Source organism: Natator depressus, chromosome 9 (genome assembly GCF_965152275.1).
Source record: "Natator depressus isolate rNatDep1 chromosome 9, rNatDep2.hap1, whole genome shotgun sequence".
NCBI lineage: Eukaryota > Metazoa > Chordata > Testudines > Cheloniidae > Natator > Natator depressus.
The window spans coordinates 31,785,480-31,802,360 of record NC_134242.1 but is presented as its reverse complement, the minus strand read 5'-3'; the positions used below and the strand labels follow the sequence as shown (position 1 = coordinate 31,802,360).

The 16,881-nt window shown below is 40.4% G+C and overlaps 1 protein-coding gene across 1 annotated transcript in view; it reads right to left on the bottom strand.

The window, feature by feature from the left end:
- Positions 1–16,881, bottom strand: part of ATR (ATR checkpoint kinase) — a 79,404-nt gene that overhangs the window by 60,311 nt on the left and 2,212 nt on the right. Inside the window, exons 3-13 of the mRNA XM_074963836.1 lie at positions 15,250–15,393; positions 9,234–10,123; positions 7,898–8,088; positions 6,761–6,949; positions 6,302–6,525; positions 5,586–5,738; positions 3,554–3,752; positions 2,674–2,933; positions 1,439–1,629; positions 1,226–1,326; positions 144–315 (exon numbers count right to left, since the gene is read on the bottom strand). Coding sequence (XP_074819937.1) covers positions 144–315; positions 1,226–1,326; positions 1,439–1,629; positions 2,674–2,933; positions 3,554–3,752; positions 5,586–5,738; positions 6,302–6,525; positions 6,761–6,949; positions 7,898–8,088; positions 9,234–10,123; positions 15,250–15,393 — 2,714 coding nt within the window. The remainder of the gene's footprint in view (positions 1–143; positions 316–1,225; positions 1,327–1,438; positions 1,630–2,673; positions 2,934–3,553; positions 3,753–5,585; positions 5,739–6,301; positions 6,526–6,760; positions 6,950–7,897; positions 8,089–9,233; positions 10,124–15,249; positions 15,394–16,881) is intronic.

The following is a 16,881-nucleotide window of genomic DNA, read 5'->3' as shown; positions in this document are numbered from 1 at the left end:
TCTGTAAATTTTACTTTCAGCACCACTTTTAAAAATGAACAGGGAAAACATTGCCACACAAATTAATATCTGTGAGGCAATGTTTTCCTTTGCAACCTAGCAATATAATGTGCGCTAACGGAAGTAATACTCATTTTCCTCACCTGACAGATAGGCTTCTTGTACTGACTGAAAAGGGCTTGCAGTTTTATAGACTTGGCTGCAGCCAGTGCTCTGATTTCTGTATATGCTGCTCCAGCCACGGATGATGACTTTGACAACAAACAATGCAACAAATGCAAGAGCGCAAATGGCACCAAGTCCCCTTTCGCTGCCCTTTCAAAAGCGAGCAGAAAAAAATTACACTGTTAGCATGAAATGCTAGTTACAACACTAGTGAGACTACCTCTAACATATGCAGGTTACCATGATAAACACAATTTGTCACTGTGTTTTTATATAACCTCCTATTGTTCACAAAATGGACGCCATGGTAAAGAGCAGATGATTTCAACAAATATGAATATATAGTATTTAATCATCATTTAGTATAAAGACTTACTCTTTGAATGGATTTGTCTTTATTAATTATAACTAGGCTTGGCAGAATTCAACTTTTAAAATTAATTTTGAAGGATAATATCTTTATTTTATCAATTTAAATTTTCACACTTTTAGAAAATGATGGGAGTGTCAGACAATAATTATTTATTTAGTGATAGTAGATGATGAGATTCAAAAAGTTCAATACTGAACCGTTAAAACATAAACTGTCAACATCACATGTCAAAACATACGAAGTACATATCCTTAAATCAAGCTCCAGTTCTCAAGCAGCTTTTTTTTTTTTTTTTTTTAAACTTTGCCCATCTGTAAATTTCAATAATCATAAATGGAAATATTTGTCAGTTTGTGTGTGTACAGTGAAATCAATGTTTCTCAGTAAAAATCTAATCCTTCCAAAACCAATTATAATGCTATCCTTTTCTAAAGAAGAAAAATATTGTCACTTGGGCTCTGACCCTACACAATTGGACCTATGACAGAAGACACTTCCATATGGAACCCTAGTGAATACACCAAGGCTCAGTACAGATGCAAGGGTCTGCCTGTGTGGATCTATCTGCAAAGATGGGGGCTCTAAAGAGTATTATTCTTGTATTCACATTTGTGCAACAAGACTCTCAGAACTATAAACTGAAAATACTTATGAATTTTCAAAATATAACATACAACCAAAAGTTACCTTCCAATATCCCCTGTTGTTAGAATTAATGTATCCTTCAACTCATTATTTCTAGATATTTTAGCATTTGTATAGGCTTCTTTCATTCTTGAAACAAAAAGCTGAAAAAACAAATTTGAAATGGACGAACTATTCAACACATTAGTTAAACAAGATCGTTTTTGTTGTAACAGTTTTACATTTTTGGCATTAGAAAAGAAAACATGGGTTCACCTCTTTTATGAATCCTTCCTCGGAGTCCAAGGATTCCAATATGTTCCTAATATTGTCACTGAATGCCACTCTTACATCTTTGTCTGGATCTTCCATTAGATTTAGTAAAGCTCCAACAAGAATCTTTACATCCGATTCATCATCTCTAAAGTCCAGATGTTTGCAGAGATGAGGTATATTCTCTATAAACGCTAAGGGAGAGAGAAGTGGGTGGAAGAAGAAAAAGGAAGATAAGTGTTTAATGCTTTTAAAAATGTACCAGAATAATTAATGATGAAATAATATACAAAAACATCAAAAAGACAGTTCTATATTTCATAAAGCTATTATTAAAAGTGTCAGACAAAATGGTTATTTATAATTCAGATTTATACCAAAATGTTAGACTTCTATTGAAAGGTACAGAATGAGAAACTACAATAGATATTAGATTTAATTGGACTTAACATCTAAAACAAACATCTGATACTAAGTTAACCATGCTTGAAAGTTCATGTTTATATATCTATAGTGACATTTGTTGAGCCAATATGGTGTACAGAAGTACACAAGTGGCTACTGTAGTTTGCTTATACTGTGCATCACCACAACTATTTTGTGAATGCTGACTGTACATTAGCCAAAAAAATATTAAGATGTCAGTTGTGTGTGTTGAGGAACAGAAGCTGATATGATATGTCAAGCACTCAGTTTTTTTGCTTCTGCCAGCTAGAGCCAATGGAAAATATCATGAGCACAATTTCTCTTTGCTCTAAGATGTTCTTGCTTCCAGAAAGCATGTGTATTCATCAACCATTTCAAAAGTGCTTGACCTATTTGGGAAGGAGGTCTGGTATTAATTTATAATATATTTAAAAGAAAGCAAATAAAGATTGAGAAATGGGATGGGAGATAGAAAAGAGTGGAATTAGTGAAAGGTATTAAATAGAAGATACAAGTTAACAATTAAGGAGAGGCCCTTTAGTGCTAAATGCTAAGCAACCACAATCCTCATTGATTTCAACAGGAGTTGAGGGCACTCAGCGGTGAGGTATCACAGGTCAGACTTACCAACATATGAGATGTGTTTGTTGTCAGACCATACGCAAACACTCTTATTCCCACCTACTGTACAAGTTGCAGGTTGATAGAAGGAATACAACACAGAAGTTGGGTGGCGAAAAAGGACAGTGCAAGTAATTTTAGTATACTACACAAGAGTGTGAAGGCTAAGAAAAAAAATAAAATCACTTTACCTAGCTTTACTGAACTAGGTACTTCGCTTTCAAGAAGTTTAAAAAATGGCTTGAAAATTGAGGCTTTCACTGAACATGTATTTTCATGAGCAGAGATCACAGTAAGACTGCTACATAAAATATCAAAAGTTACATGCTCAGTATCAGGTTCTGTTAAATGAGGAGTTAAATTAAATGTCCCAGCAAGACAGCAAGCTAACTTCCCAGCAATACTGGCACAAGCTTTCTTGACTAACTCAGATTCATCATTGATTTGATCTCTGTAATGAAAGAAGAAAAAAAATCTTTAGTATATCACTTAATGAGTCATTTGCATTTTATATGCAATACATTCAATAATAATAATTTCCATATATTTAACAAGTTAAAGTAAAAGAGTGTTTACATAAATAGTTGCTCTCTATAATGGCTATTTGTTTTTCTTTTTTGTCACTGCCTCAAACTCCGTGCTAAATCTACAAGGGGGGTGGATAGGGTAGCATGTGGAGAATTAAGGAATCTTTAATCTGGAATACTAGCACAGGAATAGGCAGGCTGCGCATGCAAAACTGGGCAAAAAGGAGGGTAAGGCAGGTACACGGGAGGGGGACAGGGTGAAAGAAAACAGAATGGGACTGTATAAAAAGTTATCAGGCACAAGCATAACTTCTTCCACATTTTGTTGCACAATGAATCTTCTTCCCCATGTTTGTGTTTGTTTATCTAGACTAAAATCGATGGGCAGAGAATTTGTCTTTTATATGTTCTGAGAAACTCCTAGTACATTTTGGATGCTATATAAATAAATAATAAAACAACAAGCCACCAACACTAACATTCCTGTACTAGTTTTCTTTTTCAACCATGTAATCAGAAAGGTGAAAGCAGCAGTAATACATACAAGAAAGTTTGGGGAATTATGCTGTAGGATTTCACACTTAATTGGTGCAGGAGGACAGGGAATCCTTTAACACAACTTGCTCGGATGACTTCCTGGGGACTCTGTAGTGCCCAACGGTAAATACATTTTCTCCAATCCAGACATATGTTTTTTGGGAACAGTGACAGAAGGAATACACAGTGTGACTGAGTTTGAGGTGCTGAGGGGGGGGGAGGAGGAAGAAAAAACAAAATAAAAACTGAACATTACATAAGGCTTTGAATACTAGTAGCTCTTTGTTGTTGCCAATAAGATAGAAAGAACAAGACAAACTGGTGGAAAGAAAATATACTGTTGAAATGTGAGACAATTTCTTAAAGGCAATTAATACAAGGCATACCTATGTCTCTTAAGTTTTGCATACAGGATTAATATGCTATGATTTATATACACCATTTCTTTTGTTATAATCTTTGCTCTCTCATTTAAATAAGCTATTTTTTTTCTCATGCAGTGTTAACCTAGCCATATTGTTCTCATATAAGGCTACGTTTTAGTCATGGGTATTTTTAGTAAAAGTCATGGACAGGTCATGGGCCGTAAACAAAAATTCACGGGGGCCTGTGACCAAAATACCATGACTAAAACTTGGGTGGTGGTGCTCAGGGGGAAGTCTGGGGGCACCACTGCATCAACTCTACTTTTACCATTTAACATGCTTATACATGTTGAGAGATGTTCCTCTAATAATTCCATATTTGTAGGCGACACAGCCTTCGCAGAAGCTGTTTGGTGACGGATTGATATCTAAAGAGATAACTAATGCACTTACTGCTAAAAAGAGAGAGATAGACTTGGGAGTCCTTATAAATCATAAAGAAACCAGCCAGCTTGGAAGACGGGGCCAAAAGAAATCTGATGAGGTTCAACAAGGAAAAGTGCAGAGTCCTGCACTTAGGACGGAAGAATCCCATGCACTGCTACAGGCTGGGGACAACTGGCTAAGCGGCAGTTCTGCAGAAAAGGATCTTGGGATTACAGTGGACAAGAAGCTGGATATGAGTCAATAGTGTTCCCTTGTTGCCAAGAAGGCTAATGGCATAATGGGCTGCATTAATAGCAGCACTGCCAGGAGATCGAGGGAGGTGATTATTCAGCACTGGTGAGGCCACATTTGGAGTACTGCGTTCAGTTTTGGGCCCCCCACTACAGAAAGGATACGGAGAAATTGGAGAGAGGCCAGCGGAGGGCAACGAAAATGATTAGGGGGCTGAGGCACATGACTCACAAGGAGAGGCTAAGGGAACTGAGCTCATTTAGTCTCCAGAAGAGTGAGGAGGGATTTCATAGCAGCTTTCAACTACCTAGAGTGAGGTGGATTCCAAAGAGGATGGAGCTAGGTTGTTCTCAGTGGTGACAGACGACAGAACAAGAAGCAATGGTCTCAAGTTGCAGTAGGGGAGGTCTATGTTGGATATTAGGAAAAGCTATTTCATTAGGAAGGTGGTGAAGCACTGGGTTACCTACGGAAGTGGTGGAATCTCCATCCTTAGAAGTTTTTCAGGTCCAGCTCGACAAAGCCCTGGCTGGGATGATTTAGTTGGGGTTGATCCTGCTTTGAGCAGGGGGTTGCACTAAATGACCTCCTGAGGTCTCTTCCAACCCTACTCTTCTATGATAGCTTTCTGGCACTTTAAACACCTCCTCTCAAGTGCAACATATGGCTGGAAAGAGATGTAGATTTGCGGATTTGGTTGGCCAGTTCACTGTTCCCTATTGTGTCAGGCTGACTGGATATTTATGGATACAACATTGCATCAGTTCACATTCAGAAGATTACCCATACAACCATATGGGCTAGAATTTTCAGTGAAATTTTATGTTGAACGTAAGTTGATAGGTAAGGTCTGGCACATACCAAATTATGCTTCCTGTTTGTCACTAGCAAATGGATTTATGAAGCCCGTATGAAAGGAACAGCGATGTATATGCAGCGTATTAAATACACAAATGTGCAATCATAGAAGAGCTCTAATATGCTATCCATACTTACAGAAACTATTTGCAATCTGTTGGCTCAGACCTAGAAGATCTGAGCTGAAAGGAGACAGCTTGAAAGAAGAGTCATCAGAATGGCCATATATCCATGGCAGAGATAACATTCCACATACATTTTCAAGAATCTGATCATTCAGATGGCTCTTCCCTAGGGAAAACCCACATAAAACCATATTTGTTAGTCTATGTGGCTTACAAAATGGATGTGTATATTATACTTTATTTAGTTACAGAGTAGAATACATTATATTTTCCTAAAAGTACAATATCAGTCCACCCATGTATCAGAATTCTGCATTTTAGAAGTGAAACAGTAAAGCAATGATGTATTAGAGGAAAACATTCTAAATTTATGTGAAAAAGTACCATCTACAAACCCTAACCTCTACAAAGTTCATTTCTTAGGCATAGTCATTGTCCACACATCGGTTTTGTCCAAAGAAGAGAGACAACAGAAGCACACAAAAATGAAAAAGGAAACACAGTTTACTAGTTTTCAAGATGGATGCATTCCACAGTTGATGAAACTGCCTTTAATGCAACCAGGATTCCTACTGTGTACATTGAGAAGTGGAGTATTAAGTTCAGGCACAAACTCTAGACTTTAATAAATTCATCCATCACAATAAACCAACCAACTTCTAGCAGCATTTTTAAGTTTACAAAATATCAGAATTCAGCGAAGAGCTTTTAATTTCAACAACTTCTCACCTTGCATATAAAATAAAGCATCAAAGATTTTCACTATTCTGTCAATCACTGGCTCCAGGTTAGCATTCTGAGCAGTAGATTCTAGAAGGTTCCTGCAGACTGTCACTACTCTCATGACAAAGTCAGAAGAAATCCAGATCAGTTGTACATTCACCTCAGAATCTGAAGACCAAGCAGCATTACATTTATGACTGCTTAAGCCCTGAGCAACTTTATGATCCATGCTGTTAAGGAAAAAGATTTAGAAATCATGTGAACATTGTAATGTTAGGAGTTTTTCCTAAATTATAACCAAAAGTCTATCTATGAAAATGCAGCTATTCAAAATGCAGGCAGCTTTCCCGCAGTTGCATGCACACATGTACACAGGTAGTCTTATAGATGTTACAAAAGTTTACAAAGGAGTAATTACACATTTACAAGACACCAGTAGATAAATGGTCAACTTTGTACTTTTACCTGTTAGAATTTTGAGAACAATGAACTGTACACAGGGCAGCTAGTCGTAGTACTACTGCAATTCCTTCTACAATTGGAAGAATGTCTGATGTCAGAGCATCTTGCTCCAGGAGAAATACTAAGGAGGCAGCTTTCTTGTTTATTGCATTCCACAGCATGCTCTTTATTTTCATGTTCACGGGACTAAGCCTGTGATTAACCACATTATTTTAGTTTTTAAAAGCATTCGTTCAGCAACATACAATTCCTTGTAAATGATGCTAGAACTAACCAGTTTTGGAGGTAGGAATGTAGCTGTAGAAAAATGACTTTACTTAATTCTTATATTTTGAGAAAACAAAAAAAAAAAATCAACTTCAGATGCATAAATTATTATTCATTCATGAGGAATAAAGCTTTGGTCAATTATTCTTGAAGAAGTCAGCTTCATATGAAGAGCTGTAGAAGGTGCAATCATCTTTTAGAAAAGTGTTATCATGGGTCAAAGATGTAAGTAACTGAGAAAACAAAACAATGGAGTGCTTTAATGTTGCTCCTTGGGTGAGATGGGTTTTTGGTTGTCTCTTTTGTCCATTAATTGCAACATCAGGATCTAAAACATGGTCATTCAATTATACAAATAATGCGTAATTTTAGATAGGATCAAAACTGTATTAAAATAGCTACACAAATATTTTTAAAGTGAAAATGAAATACATGTGGATTATATATTATCATGGAGTATTTCAGATTCCAGAACAAATATGACTGGATAATATGTTGTGTTGTGTGTGGCTTATACAAACTCACATTAAAAACTATGAAACAGACATTTTTAAAATATTACATACTCTCTATTTTGCTATTTTAATTTATAGTTATACAAAAAATTAAAGGTTTTTTGGTGCTGATGTATTAAGCAACAAAAGGTATCCTTTTTTATTTTAAATTAAATTTGGCAAATAATGATTTAATCCATAAAATGATCTCTGGATATTTATACTCTGAAAAATAAAATGGAAAAAGTAGATCCAATGCATGTGTTGCATTGTAAGATGCCAAGAAGAATTACCTTAAATGCAACCATTTCACCATCCAGTTAACTGCCAAGATCTAACCAAACTACTATACAAAATAGTTATTGAATAAATATCATACGCTGCTGACACAGGTGATTTCTTTGGATGCTTTACTGATAGACTTAGTCGTTGCTTTTTTTCTGGAATTTCATCACTACTGCTGCTCCATCCATCTGTATCAGAGGTATCCAGCTGGTTCCGACACTGAAGCTCCTGAATGATTTCCAGACCTTCTGTTTTTAATGCTGCATAAAGTGGACTCACCAGATACTACAACAGACAAACGTGCACACACACAAAAATAGCATTAAGTATGCTGTTTCTTGGTTTGTCCAGAGAGATGGGGAGGTGGCAATATTTTGTACAAACGTTTCACAAGTTTATGTCAGCTCCAAAAAGTGGAAAAAAACTCCTGTACAAGAATCTGATTCCACAAACACTTATACACACGGAAAATTAATTTACAGCAGTAATCCCACTGAAATCTATAAAACTACATAGAAGTACTTATGTGAATAAGTGTTTTCAGGCCTCTCAGTTATGTGTCAAAAGCTTTCGTATACCAGTGCAGCTTTCTGTGCTCTTTTCTGAGAGTGGACTGCTATTGCTAGTTCTCTTTCATTCACATTATTTAGCTATTAGTCAGGATTATCCATTCAGTCTGTTTTATTCCCTTATTTTATCTATACAATAAATATCAGGGAAACGTTACTTCTATGCCACCTATTTTTGTACTTTACTTAGGTTTAGAAACCAACTTTGCACAGATACCTTGAAAATCCAGCACAGATTTCCATCTAGTCAGGTAATTTTACCAGTGTTGTATGAAATTGTTATCTGCTCCTGTATACTGTTATCCTGTCCTGTCATAAACTGCATGCATATCTGTAAAGCCTCTCCAAAATTTAACAGAATATTTTAATAAGTTCAATAAGATTCCTCCAACCCCCATACAAACACATCAATAGCATCTTGGCTGGAAGAAACTAAACTAAAGATGACCAATCTGCATTCATTAAAAACAACCTATTTATTAATAGAACTCAAAAAATGTGCTAGGCACTTTAAAGTATAAATAGAGATACACTGTACATTCTTCAGGACATGGACAATCTTCAGCCTCATTTCTACATTATGATGTGTGTGGGCAAGACCCTGTACCTGCCTGGAGCTCTACTGGCTTCACGTGGCTCCATACAGGCAGAAAGGTCCACACACACACACCACACTGCAGAATCAGGGCCTGAATTTAAATATTATATGTAGAATATAATTACAGAAACAGAAAGAAGGACATGATTTAACTGTAACCCAATAATCTACCTTAAGGCATTTCTGAAACACTTAGTTTCTATGTATTCTTCCTTACATAGATGGATGACAAAAACAACAAATATTTGTTCAGATTAACCTACCTCTTGTTCTTCTTGACTTCCAATGACATCAACAAAAATTCTGCAAATGGTGCAGATATGGGCCTTTCTTACTTGTAAAGCAGATTCATATCCAGCTGGAACAAACTTCAGAAAGTACTGAAGTATGTGACACAAAGCAGCTTTCAACTTTTCAGACTTAAGATGTCTAAGCACATCGGCTTCAAACAGTGCTCGAAGCTTCTCTAACAGCATATTTAGGTAGACAGGTTCAATATTTACATAAGAATCTGCTTCAAAAGGAAATAATGTCCTCACCAAGCGTAAAAGTGGTTCTCCAAAGAGTTCTAATTTTTCAACATCCATTTGGAGTACTGATTGTAAGATTCCAAAAAAGACTGTGAAGAAAATGCCGGCAGGCTGTTCTGGTGGCCCTCCTAATTGGATCAATTTTATTAAAAGGTTCAAGGCTAAAGCTTTAATTTTTGGTCTACCATACTCCAACAGTGAGCAGCCTATCCCCCACAGAATAAGGTCCTCTCTTGCAAAAAACACATCAGAAACAATGTCAATCAGAATTGTCATTAATGTAATTTCCAAGCATTCCACATCATGCATGCCCATCAATTGTAATGTGGCTGAGCTTAAATAACCTAGATTTTCATTTGTGTTGCTTAAAAATCTGTTTACCACCACTGGCCAGACTAAGAAGTTCCTCTGAAGCTGCCTCTGTATATTTCTTTCATGCAAGAAAATTAGATCTTGGAAAAGTTGCAGTAAATCTTTTGTCAGCACCTCAAAAACAGTACAGCTTTTCGCTTTAAAAAGAAACAGGAGAGAGCAGATGACGTCACAGATGTTCTTGTGTAACACATGACAGTTTGGAGCTGCAGCAATTCGCAGAAGCCTTGTTATAATCCAATTACTAAATTCTAAATAGAAAAAGAAAAACACACACAGAGGAAATATTGTGATTCATATGCTACAAGATTTACTCTTTAGAGACAACTATGTAAATAATGTTTCACAAACAACTACACTTAGCCCTCACACCCCACCAAAGATGAGATGAGTATAGTTGGCCACAGTAAATTGCACTAGGGTAACAAGGACACTTGTCCAAAATATCCATCTCATGCCACAGTCCATGTCTGAGAGCCTTATTTCAGCACAGTTTCCTTCCTTCACTATAGCTACTCTAAGGCCTGGTCTACACTATGAGTTTATGTCAGATTTAGCAGCGTTAAATGGAATTAACCCTGCACCCGTCCACACAATGAAGCCATTTTTTTCGACATAAAGGGCTCTTAAAACCGATTTCTGTACTCCTCCCCAACGAGGAAATTAGCGCTGAAATCGACATCGCCGTTCCGAATTAGGGTTAGTGTGGACGCAATTCAAAGGTATTGGCCTCCGGGTGCTATCCCACAGTGCACTATTGTGACCACTCTGGACAGCACTCTGAACTCGGATGCACTGGCCAGGTGTACAGGAAAAGCCCTGGGAACTTTTGAATCTCATTTCCTGTTTGGCCAGGTGAGCTCATCAGCACAGGCGACCATGCAGAGCTCATCAGCACAGGCGACCATGCAGCCCCAGAATCGAAAAAGAGCTCCAGCATGGACCGAACGGGAGGTACTGGATCTGATCGCTGTATGGGGAGAGGAATCCGTGCTATCAGAACTACATTCCAAAAGACGAAATGCCAAAACATTTCAAAAAATCTCCGAGGCCATGATGGACAGAGGTTACAGCAGGGACGCAACTCAGTGCCGCGTGAAACTTAAGGAGCTCAGACAAGCGTACCAGAAAACCAAAGAATCAAACCCCAGACACACCACTTCTATGCTGAGCTACACGCAATTCTAGGGGGGGCCGCCACCACTACCCCACCCCTGTCCGTAGACTCCGATGATGCGGTACTCTCAGCCATGCCCGAGGATTTTGCGGATGGGGAAGATGATGAGGAGGAGGACGACGAGCTTGAGGAGAGCAAACAGCACACCATTCTCCCTGACAGCCAGGATCTTTTTATCACCCTGACTGAAATACCCTCCCAACCCAACCAAGCCGGAGAAGGGACCTCTGGTGAGTGTACCTTTTAAAATACAATGCATGTTATAAAAGCAAGTGTTTTTTTAATGATTAAGTTGCCCTGAGGACTTGGGATGCATTCGTGGCCAGTACAGCTACTGGAAAAGTCTGTTAACGTGTCTGGGGGTGGAGCGGAAATCCTCCAGGGACATTTCCATGAAGCTCTCCTGGAGGTACTCTAAAAGCCTTTGCAGAAGGTTTCTGGGGAGAGCAGCTTTATTCCATCCTCCATTGTAGGACACTTTACCACGCCATGCTAGTAGCAAGTAATCTGGTATCATTGCATGACAACGCCTGGAAGCGTATGGTTCCGGTGTTTGCTGGCAATCAAGCAACATCCGTTCTTTATCTCTCTGTGTTATCCTCAGGAGAGTGATATCATTCATGGTAAACTGGTTGAAATAGGGGAATTTAATTAAGGGGACATTCAGAGGTGGCCGTTCCTACTGGGCTGTTTGCCTGTGGCTGACAAGAAATCCTCCCCGCAGTTAGCCACACGGTTGGGGGGGGGGGGGCATTGGCGCTGAGCTGTTCGTGTTTGGCTAGCAGGGATCTTCCCTGATACCAGCCACACGGTGCGGTAAGGGGTAAAGCGATCATCCCAGAGAATTGGATGGGGGAGGGGGGCATTAGTTTGGTTTCTGCTGCTGCACATTAACAGGAAAACCGCAGCACTAAATGGCCAACTCAGAGTGCTTTGCTTGGTATGGGAAAGGAGGGTGCTGCTGTTATGAAGGTTGCAGAAGCCGAAAGACTATGGCTTACCGTGGCCACCTGCAAGCCTAATTCTGCTGCCCGGCACTGCATGTGTGATCTCTAACACCAAAGCCACAGGCACTCAACATAAGATGCAAAATGTGACCTTGTACCAAAATCATATGTGCTATGTAATGTGAATAGTGTTGTTCACCGTTAAAGAGTACAGCCATTGTTCTGTAAAATGTATCTTTTTAAATACTTCACTCCCTTTTTTTCCTCCAGCAGCTGCAAATGTTTCAAGCCTCCCTCCTCCATCCCAAAGGCTCTCTCAGATAAGGCAGTGAAAAAAACGCATGCGCGATGAAATGTTCTCTGAGCTCATGCAGTCGTCCGGCACTGACAGAGCTCAGCAGAATGTGTGGAGGGACACAATAGCAGAGTACAGGAAAGCGGCCGATGAACGTGAGGAGAGATGGCGGCAGGAAGATCAGAGGAGGCATGATGCAACACTGGGGCTACTGCAGGATCAAACGGACATGTTCCGGCACCTGGTGGAGGTTCATGAACGGCAGCAGGATCACAGACTGCCGCTGCAGCCCCTCTTTAACCGCCCTCCCTCCTCCCCAAGTTCCATAGCCTCCTCACCCAGACGCCCAAGAATGCGGGGGGGGGGGGGGGAGGAGGCTCCGGGCACCCAACCACTCCACTCCAGTGGACAGCCCAAGCAACAGAAGGCTGTCATTCAACAACTTTTGAAGTGGCCTTTTCCTTCCCTCCCACCCTCCTCCCACACCCTACCTGGGCTACCTTGTGAGTTATCTCCCTATTTTTATAATCAATTAATAAAGAATATATGTTTTTTAAACGATAGTGACTTTATTTCCTTTGCAAGCAAGCTGTGATAGAAGGGGGAGGGCGGGTGGCTTACAGGGAATTTAAAGGAAACCAAGGGGGCGGGTTTTCATCAAGGAGAAACAAACAGAAGTGTCACACAGTACCCTGGCCAGTCATGAAACTGGTTTTCAAAGCTTCTCTGATGTGCAGCGCTTCCTGCTGTGCTCTTCTAACCGCCCTGGTGTCTGGCTGCGCGTATTCAGCAGCCAGGCGATTTGCCTCAACCTCCCACCCCGCCACAAACATCTCCCCCTTACTCTCACAGAGATTGTGGAGCACACAGCAAGTAGCAATAACAATGGGAATACTGGTTTCGCTGAGGTCTGAGCGAGTCAGTAAACTGCGCCAGCGACCCTTTAAACATCCAAATGCACACTCTACCACCATTCTGCACTTGCTCAGCCTACAGTTGAACAGCTCCTTACTACTGTCCAGGATGCCTGTGTACGGCATTAAGGGGTAGGCTGGGTCCCCAAGGATAACTATGGGCATTTCAACATCCCCAACCGTTATTTTCTGGTCTGGGATGTAAATCCCTTCCTGCAGCCATTTAAACAGACCAGAGTTCCAGAAGACGCAAGCGTCATGAACCTTTCCTGGCCATCCCACATTGATGTTGGTGAAACGTCCCTTGTGATCCACCACTGCTTGCAGCTACATTGAAAAGTACCGCTTGCGGTTTATGTACTGGCTGCCCTGGTGGTCCGGTGCCAAGATAGGGATATGCATTCTGTCTATAGCCCCACCACAGTTAGGGAATCCCATTGCAGTAAAGCCATCTAATATGACCTGCACATTTCCCAGAGTCACTACCTTTGATAGCAGCAGCTCAATGATTGCGTTGGCTACTTGCAGTAGATTTGCCCACCCCACAGTAGATTTGCCCACTCCAAATTGATTACCGACTGACCGGTAGCTGTCTGGCATTGAAAGCTTCCACAGGGCTATTGCCACTCGCTTGTGAACTGTGAAGGCTGCTTTCATCTTGGTATTCTTGTGCTTCAGGGCAGGGGAAAGCAAGTCACAAAGTTCCATGAAAATGCCCTTACGCATGCGAAAGTTTCGGAGCCATTGGGAATCATCCCAGACCTGCAACACTATGCGGTCCCACCACTCTGTGCTTGTTTCCCGGGCCCAGAATCGGCGTTCCACCGCATGAGCCTGCCCCAGTAACACCATGATCTCCAAATTGCCGGGGACCGCGGTTTTAGAGAAATCTGTGTCCACGTCCTCATCACCGTGCTGCCGTCGCCTCCTCGCCTGGTTTTTCAGGTGCTGGTTCTGCATAAACTGCACGACAATGGTCATAACTGCTGCAGTGAGCTGAACGGGCTCCATGCTTGCCATGCTATGGCATCTGCTCGGGCAATCCAGGGAAAAGGGCGCGAAATGATTGTCTGCTGTTGCTTTCACGGGGGAGTGAGGGTTGACTGAAAACATATACCCATAACCACCCGCGACAAATTTTTGGCCCTATCAGGCATTGGGAGTTCAGCCCAGAATTCCAATGGGCAGTGGGGACTGCGGGAACTGTGGGATAGCTACCCACAGTGCACAGCTCAGAATGTCAACGCTTGCCACGGTACTGTGGACGCACACCACCAAATTAATGTGCTTAGTGTGGACGCATGCACTCGACTTTATACAATCTGTTCCCAAAAATTGACTTCTGTAAATTCGGAGTACTTTTGTAGTGTAGCCATGGCCTTAGGCCAAAGTTTCCCCTGCTTCCTCTTAGGAAAGTAGCTCACCTCATTACCCTCACTGCCTGCCAGTTTTCAGCAACTAGCCCACTCTTCAGCACAGAGCTGTTCTTGATTTCATGTAAGGAAATTTCCATCCCTTAGCCTCTGTTGCAACCGCATACTGCCTCCATATTGCTTCTTCCAGGAATGGGGTGTTCACTGAGAAGGATTCAGGAAGAGAAAGTGAATCCCAACTGGAGGAACTGATTTTGGGTCAGGACGCCTGTCTCAATATACGCTCCCAATTGCTGCAGATCCTTCTTCTGTCTATTTGGCACGCCACCTCTTAGTGTGCTTGCCAAAACCCAAGAAATTACCACATCTTCAGGATGCCTCCCAGATGGGAGCTGGTCAGTGTCTTTATGGACAAGCAACAGTGATGAACAAGAGGGTCAGATTCTGTCCTTGGATATGTATTATGCAATCCACATGCACAGAAATCTAACGCATCATACATTTAAAACAGGCTATCAAATATTCATTTAATTCACAACATGCAAAACAAGCATGTGGAAGAGAGCAAAAATAGGGCAGCAGATATTTGTGAAATCTGTTGGGTATAATACTGAAATGTAATAGGTTATTTTCAGTGCTTAACTTAAGCAAAAATGTTTCAGAAAACTCACCAATGCAACTGCACTCAGTTTCCTGGTGATTTTCACTCACATTTACAAACATAAGGGGGGAAGATTTCATGATGTGTTGAATAAAATCAAGGAGCATCACAGAACTTGGCTGAGAATCAATTTTCTTGACAAGTTCCAAAGCAACTGAAAAGAAAATAAATATTTCACATTACTACTGCACCATAGTAACTTCAAACTTCAAGAAACATTTCCCCTATGGGAACTACTGTAGCGCAACACAATATGTATTTTGTATGGCTACAAATCAGGAGAATATTTCATTATTACGTGCTCACAATATACATATTCTCAACTGTGGATACGGTATGTCACATCAATATATAGAAGAATTAAATTATATAAAAGATATTTGTCTTAATTACTTGTATGGGTACTATCAAGGTATATTAACATGCAATTCTTTTAATACCACCTATATATACACAACCAGTAGAAAATGGCAAACAGTAAGACTTGCTGTTTTTCCAGACCCAAACTTGACGAAAGTTAGAGAAATCCAAACAGAAAACACAGTAAAAATTATTCTAAAGCTGGAAGAAATGTAAGACCCCTCTCACCATCCCCACAGCCTGTTGAATCCAATACAGTCAATGAAATAATCAAGAAATCCTGGATTATCCCATAGTTAGCTTGCACAACAAACCAAAAACATCTAACCCGTCACTACACCATCTCAGATTTTTCTAAATCCTCATGGTTTATAGAAAAAGACACGGGAAAAGTTATTTATACAAAATTCTCATGATCAGATAGTAATTAAGTTACCAGAGGATTTATGTGATAATGTCCACGTATTCAGAAGCAACATTCAAAGCAGATTTTTTTTTACTAGTAGAAAAATAGTGAGATAAAATAGAAGATCTTAATCACCTTATGCGTCTCAAGAAATAACAAACACATAACAGTGTATGTCACATATGTGCATGTTACTTACATGACTAGTTCATTAAGCAAAGAGCCATATCTAATCTACTGGATGAGATCATATCCCTGAAAGAATCTATTATTACATATTTATTTGTATACTTGCAGAAAAGTTGTTATATAAGTACAAGACAAAGGGGATGCATGTATTCCAGAAACAGCAGAGCTTTGTTAATTCACAGACAACTAGAAGCTCCACTATGAATTAACAAGTATTAACATTTATTATAACAGTCATCTAAAATTAAAAAATTAACTACAAATATTGACATAAGAACTCAATCCTGCAAATCCTTTTTATGTGAGTAGGGTCCTACCAATTTCACAGCTGTGAAAAACATGTCATGGACCATGAAATCATCCCTTCCCCTTGCTGATGGGCGCCCAGGGCTTCTAGCCGATAGTCCAGACACACTGGGGAGGGACAGGAGTTGCCCTTCCCGGGCATGGCTGCTCTTGGTGGGGAGATCACACCCACCTCCAAAGGCAACACAGAAATGAGGATGGTACACCCCCACTCCTGCATTGCAGCAGCCCAAGAGTTGGGCTCCAGGCTTCCGTGCTCCCCACCCCCACGTGGCTCCTGCTGCAGCTCCGAGCGCCAAGCTCTGGGCTTCCTCCCCCAGCGGCTCCTGCCAGGCTGCAGGCTCCTGCTCCTGGTAGCTGCCGCTGTGGCAGCCCAGGCTC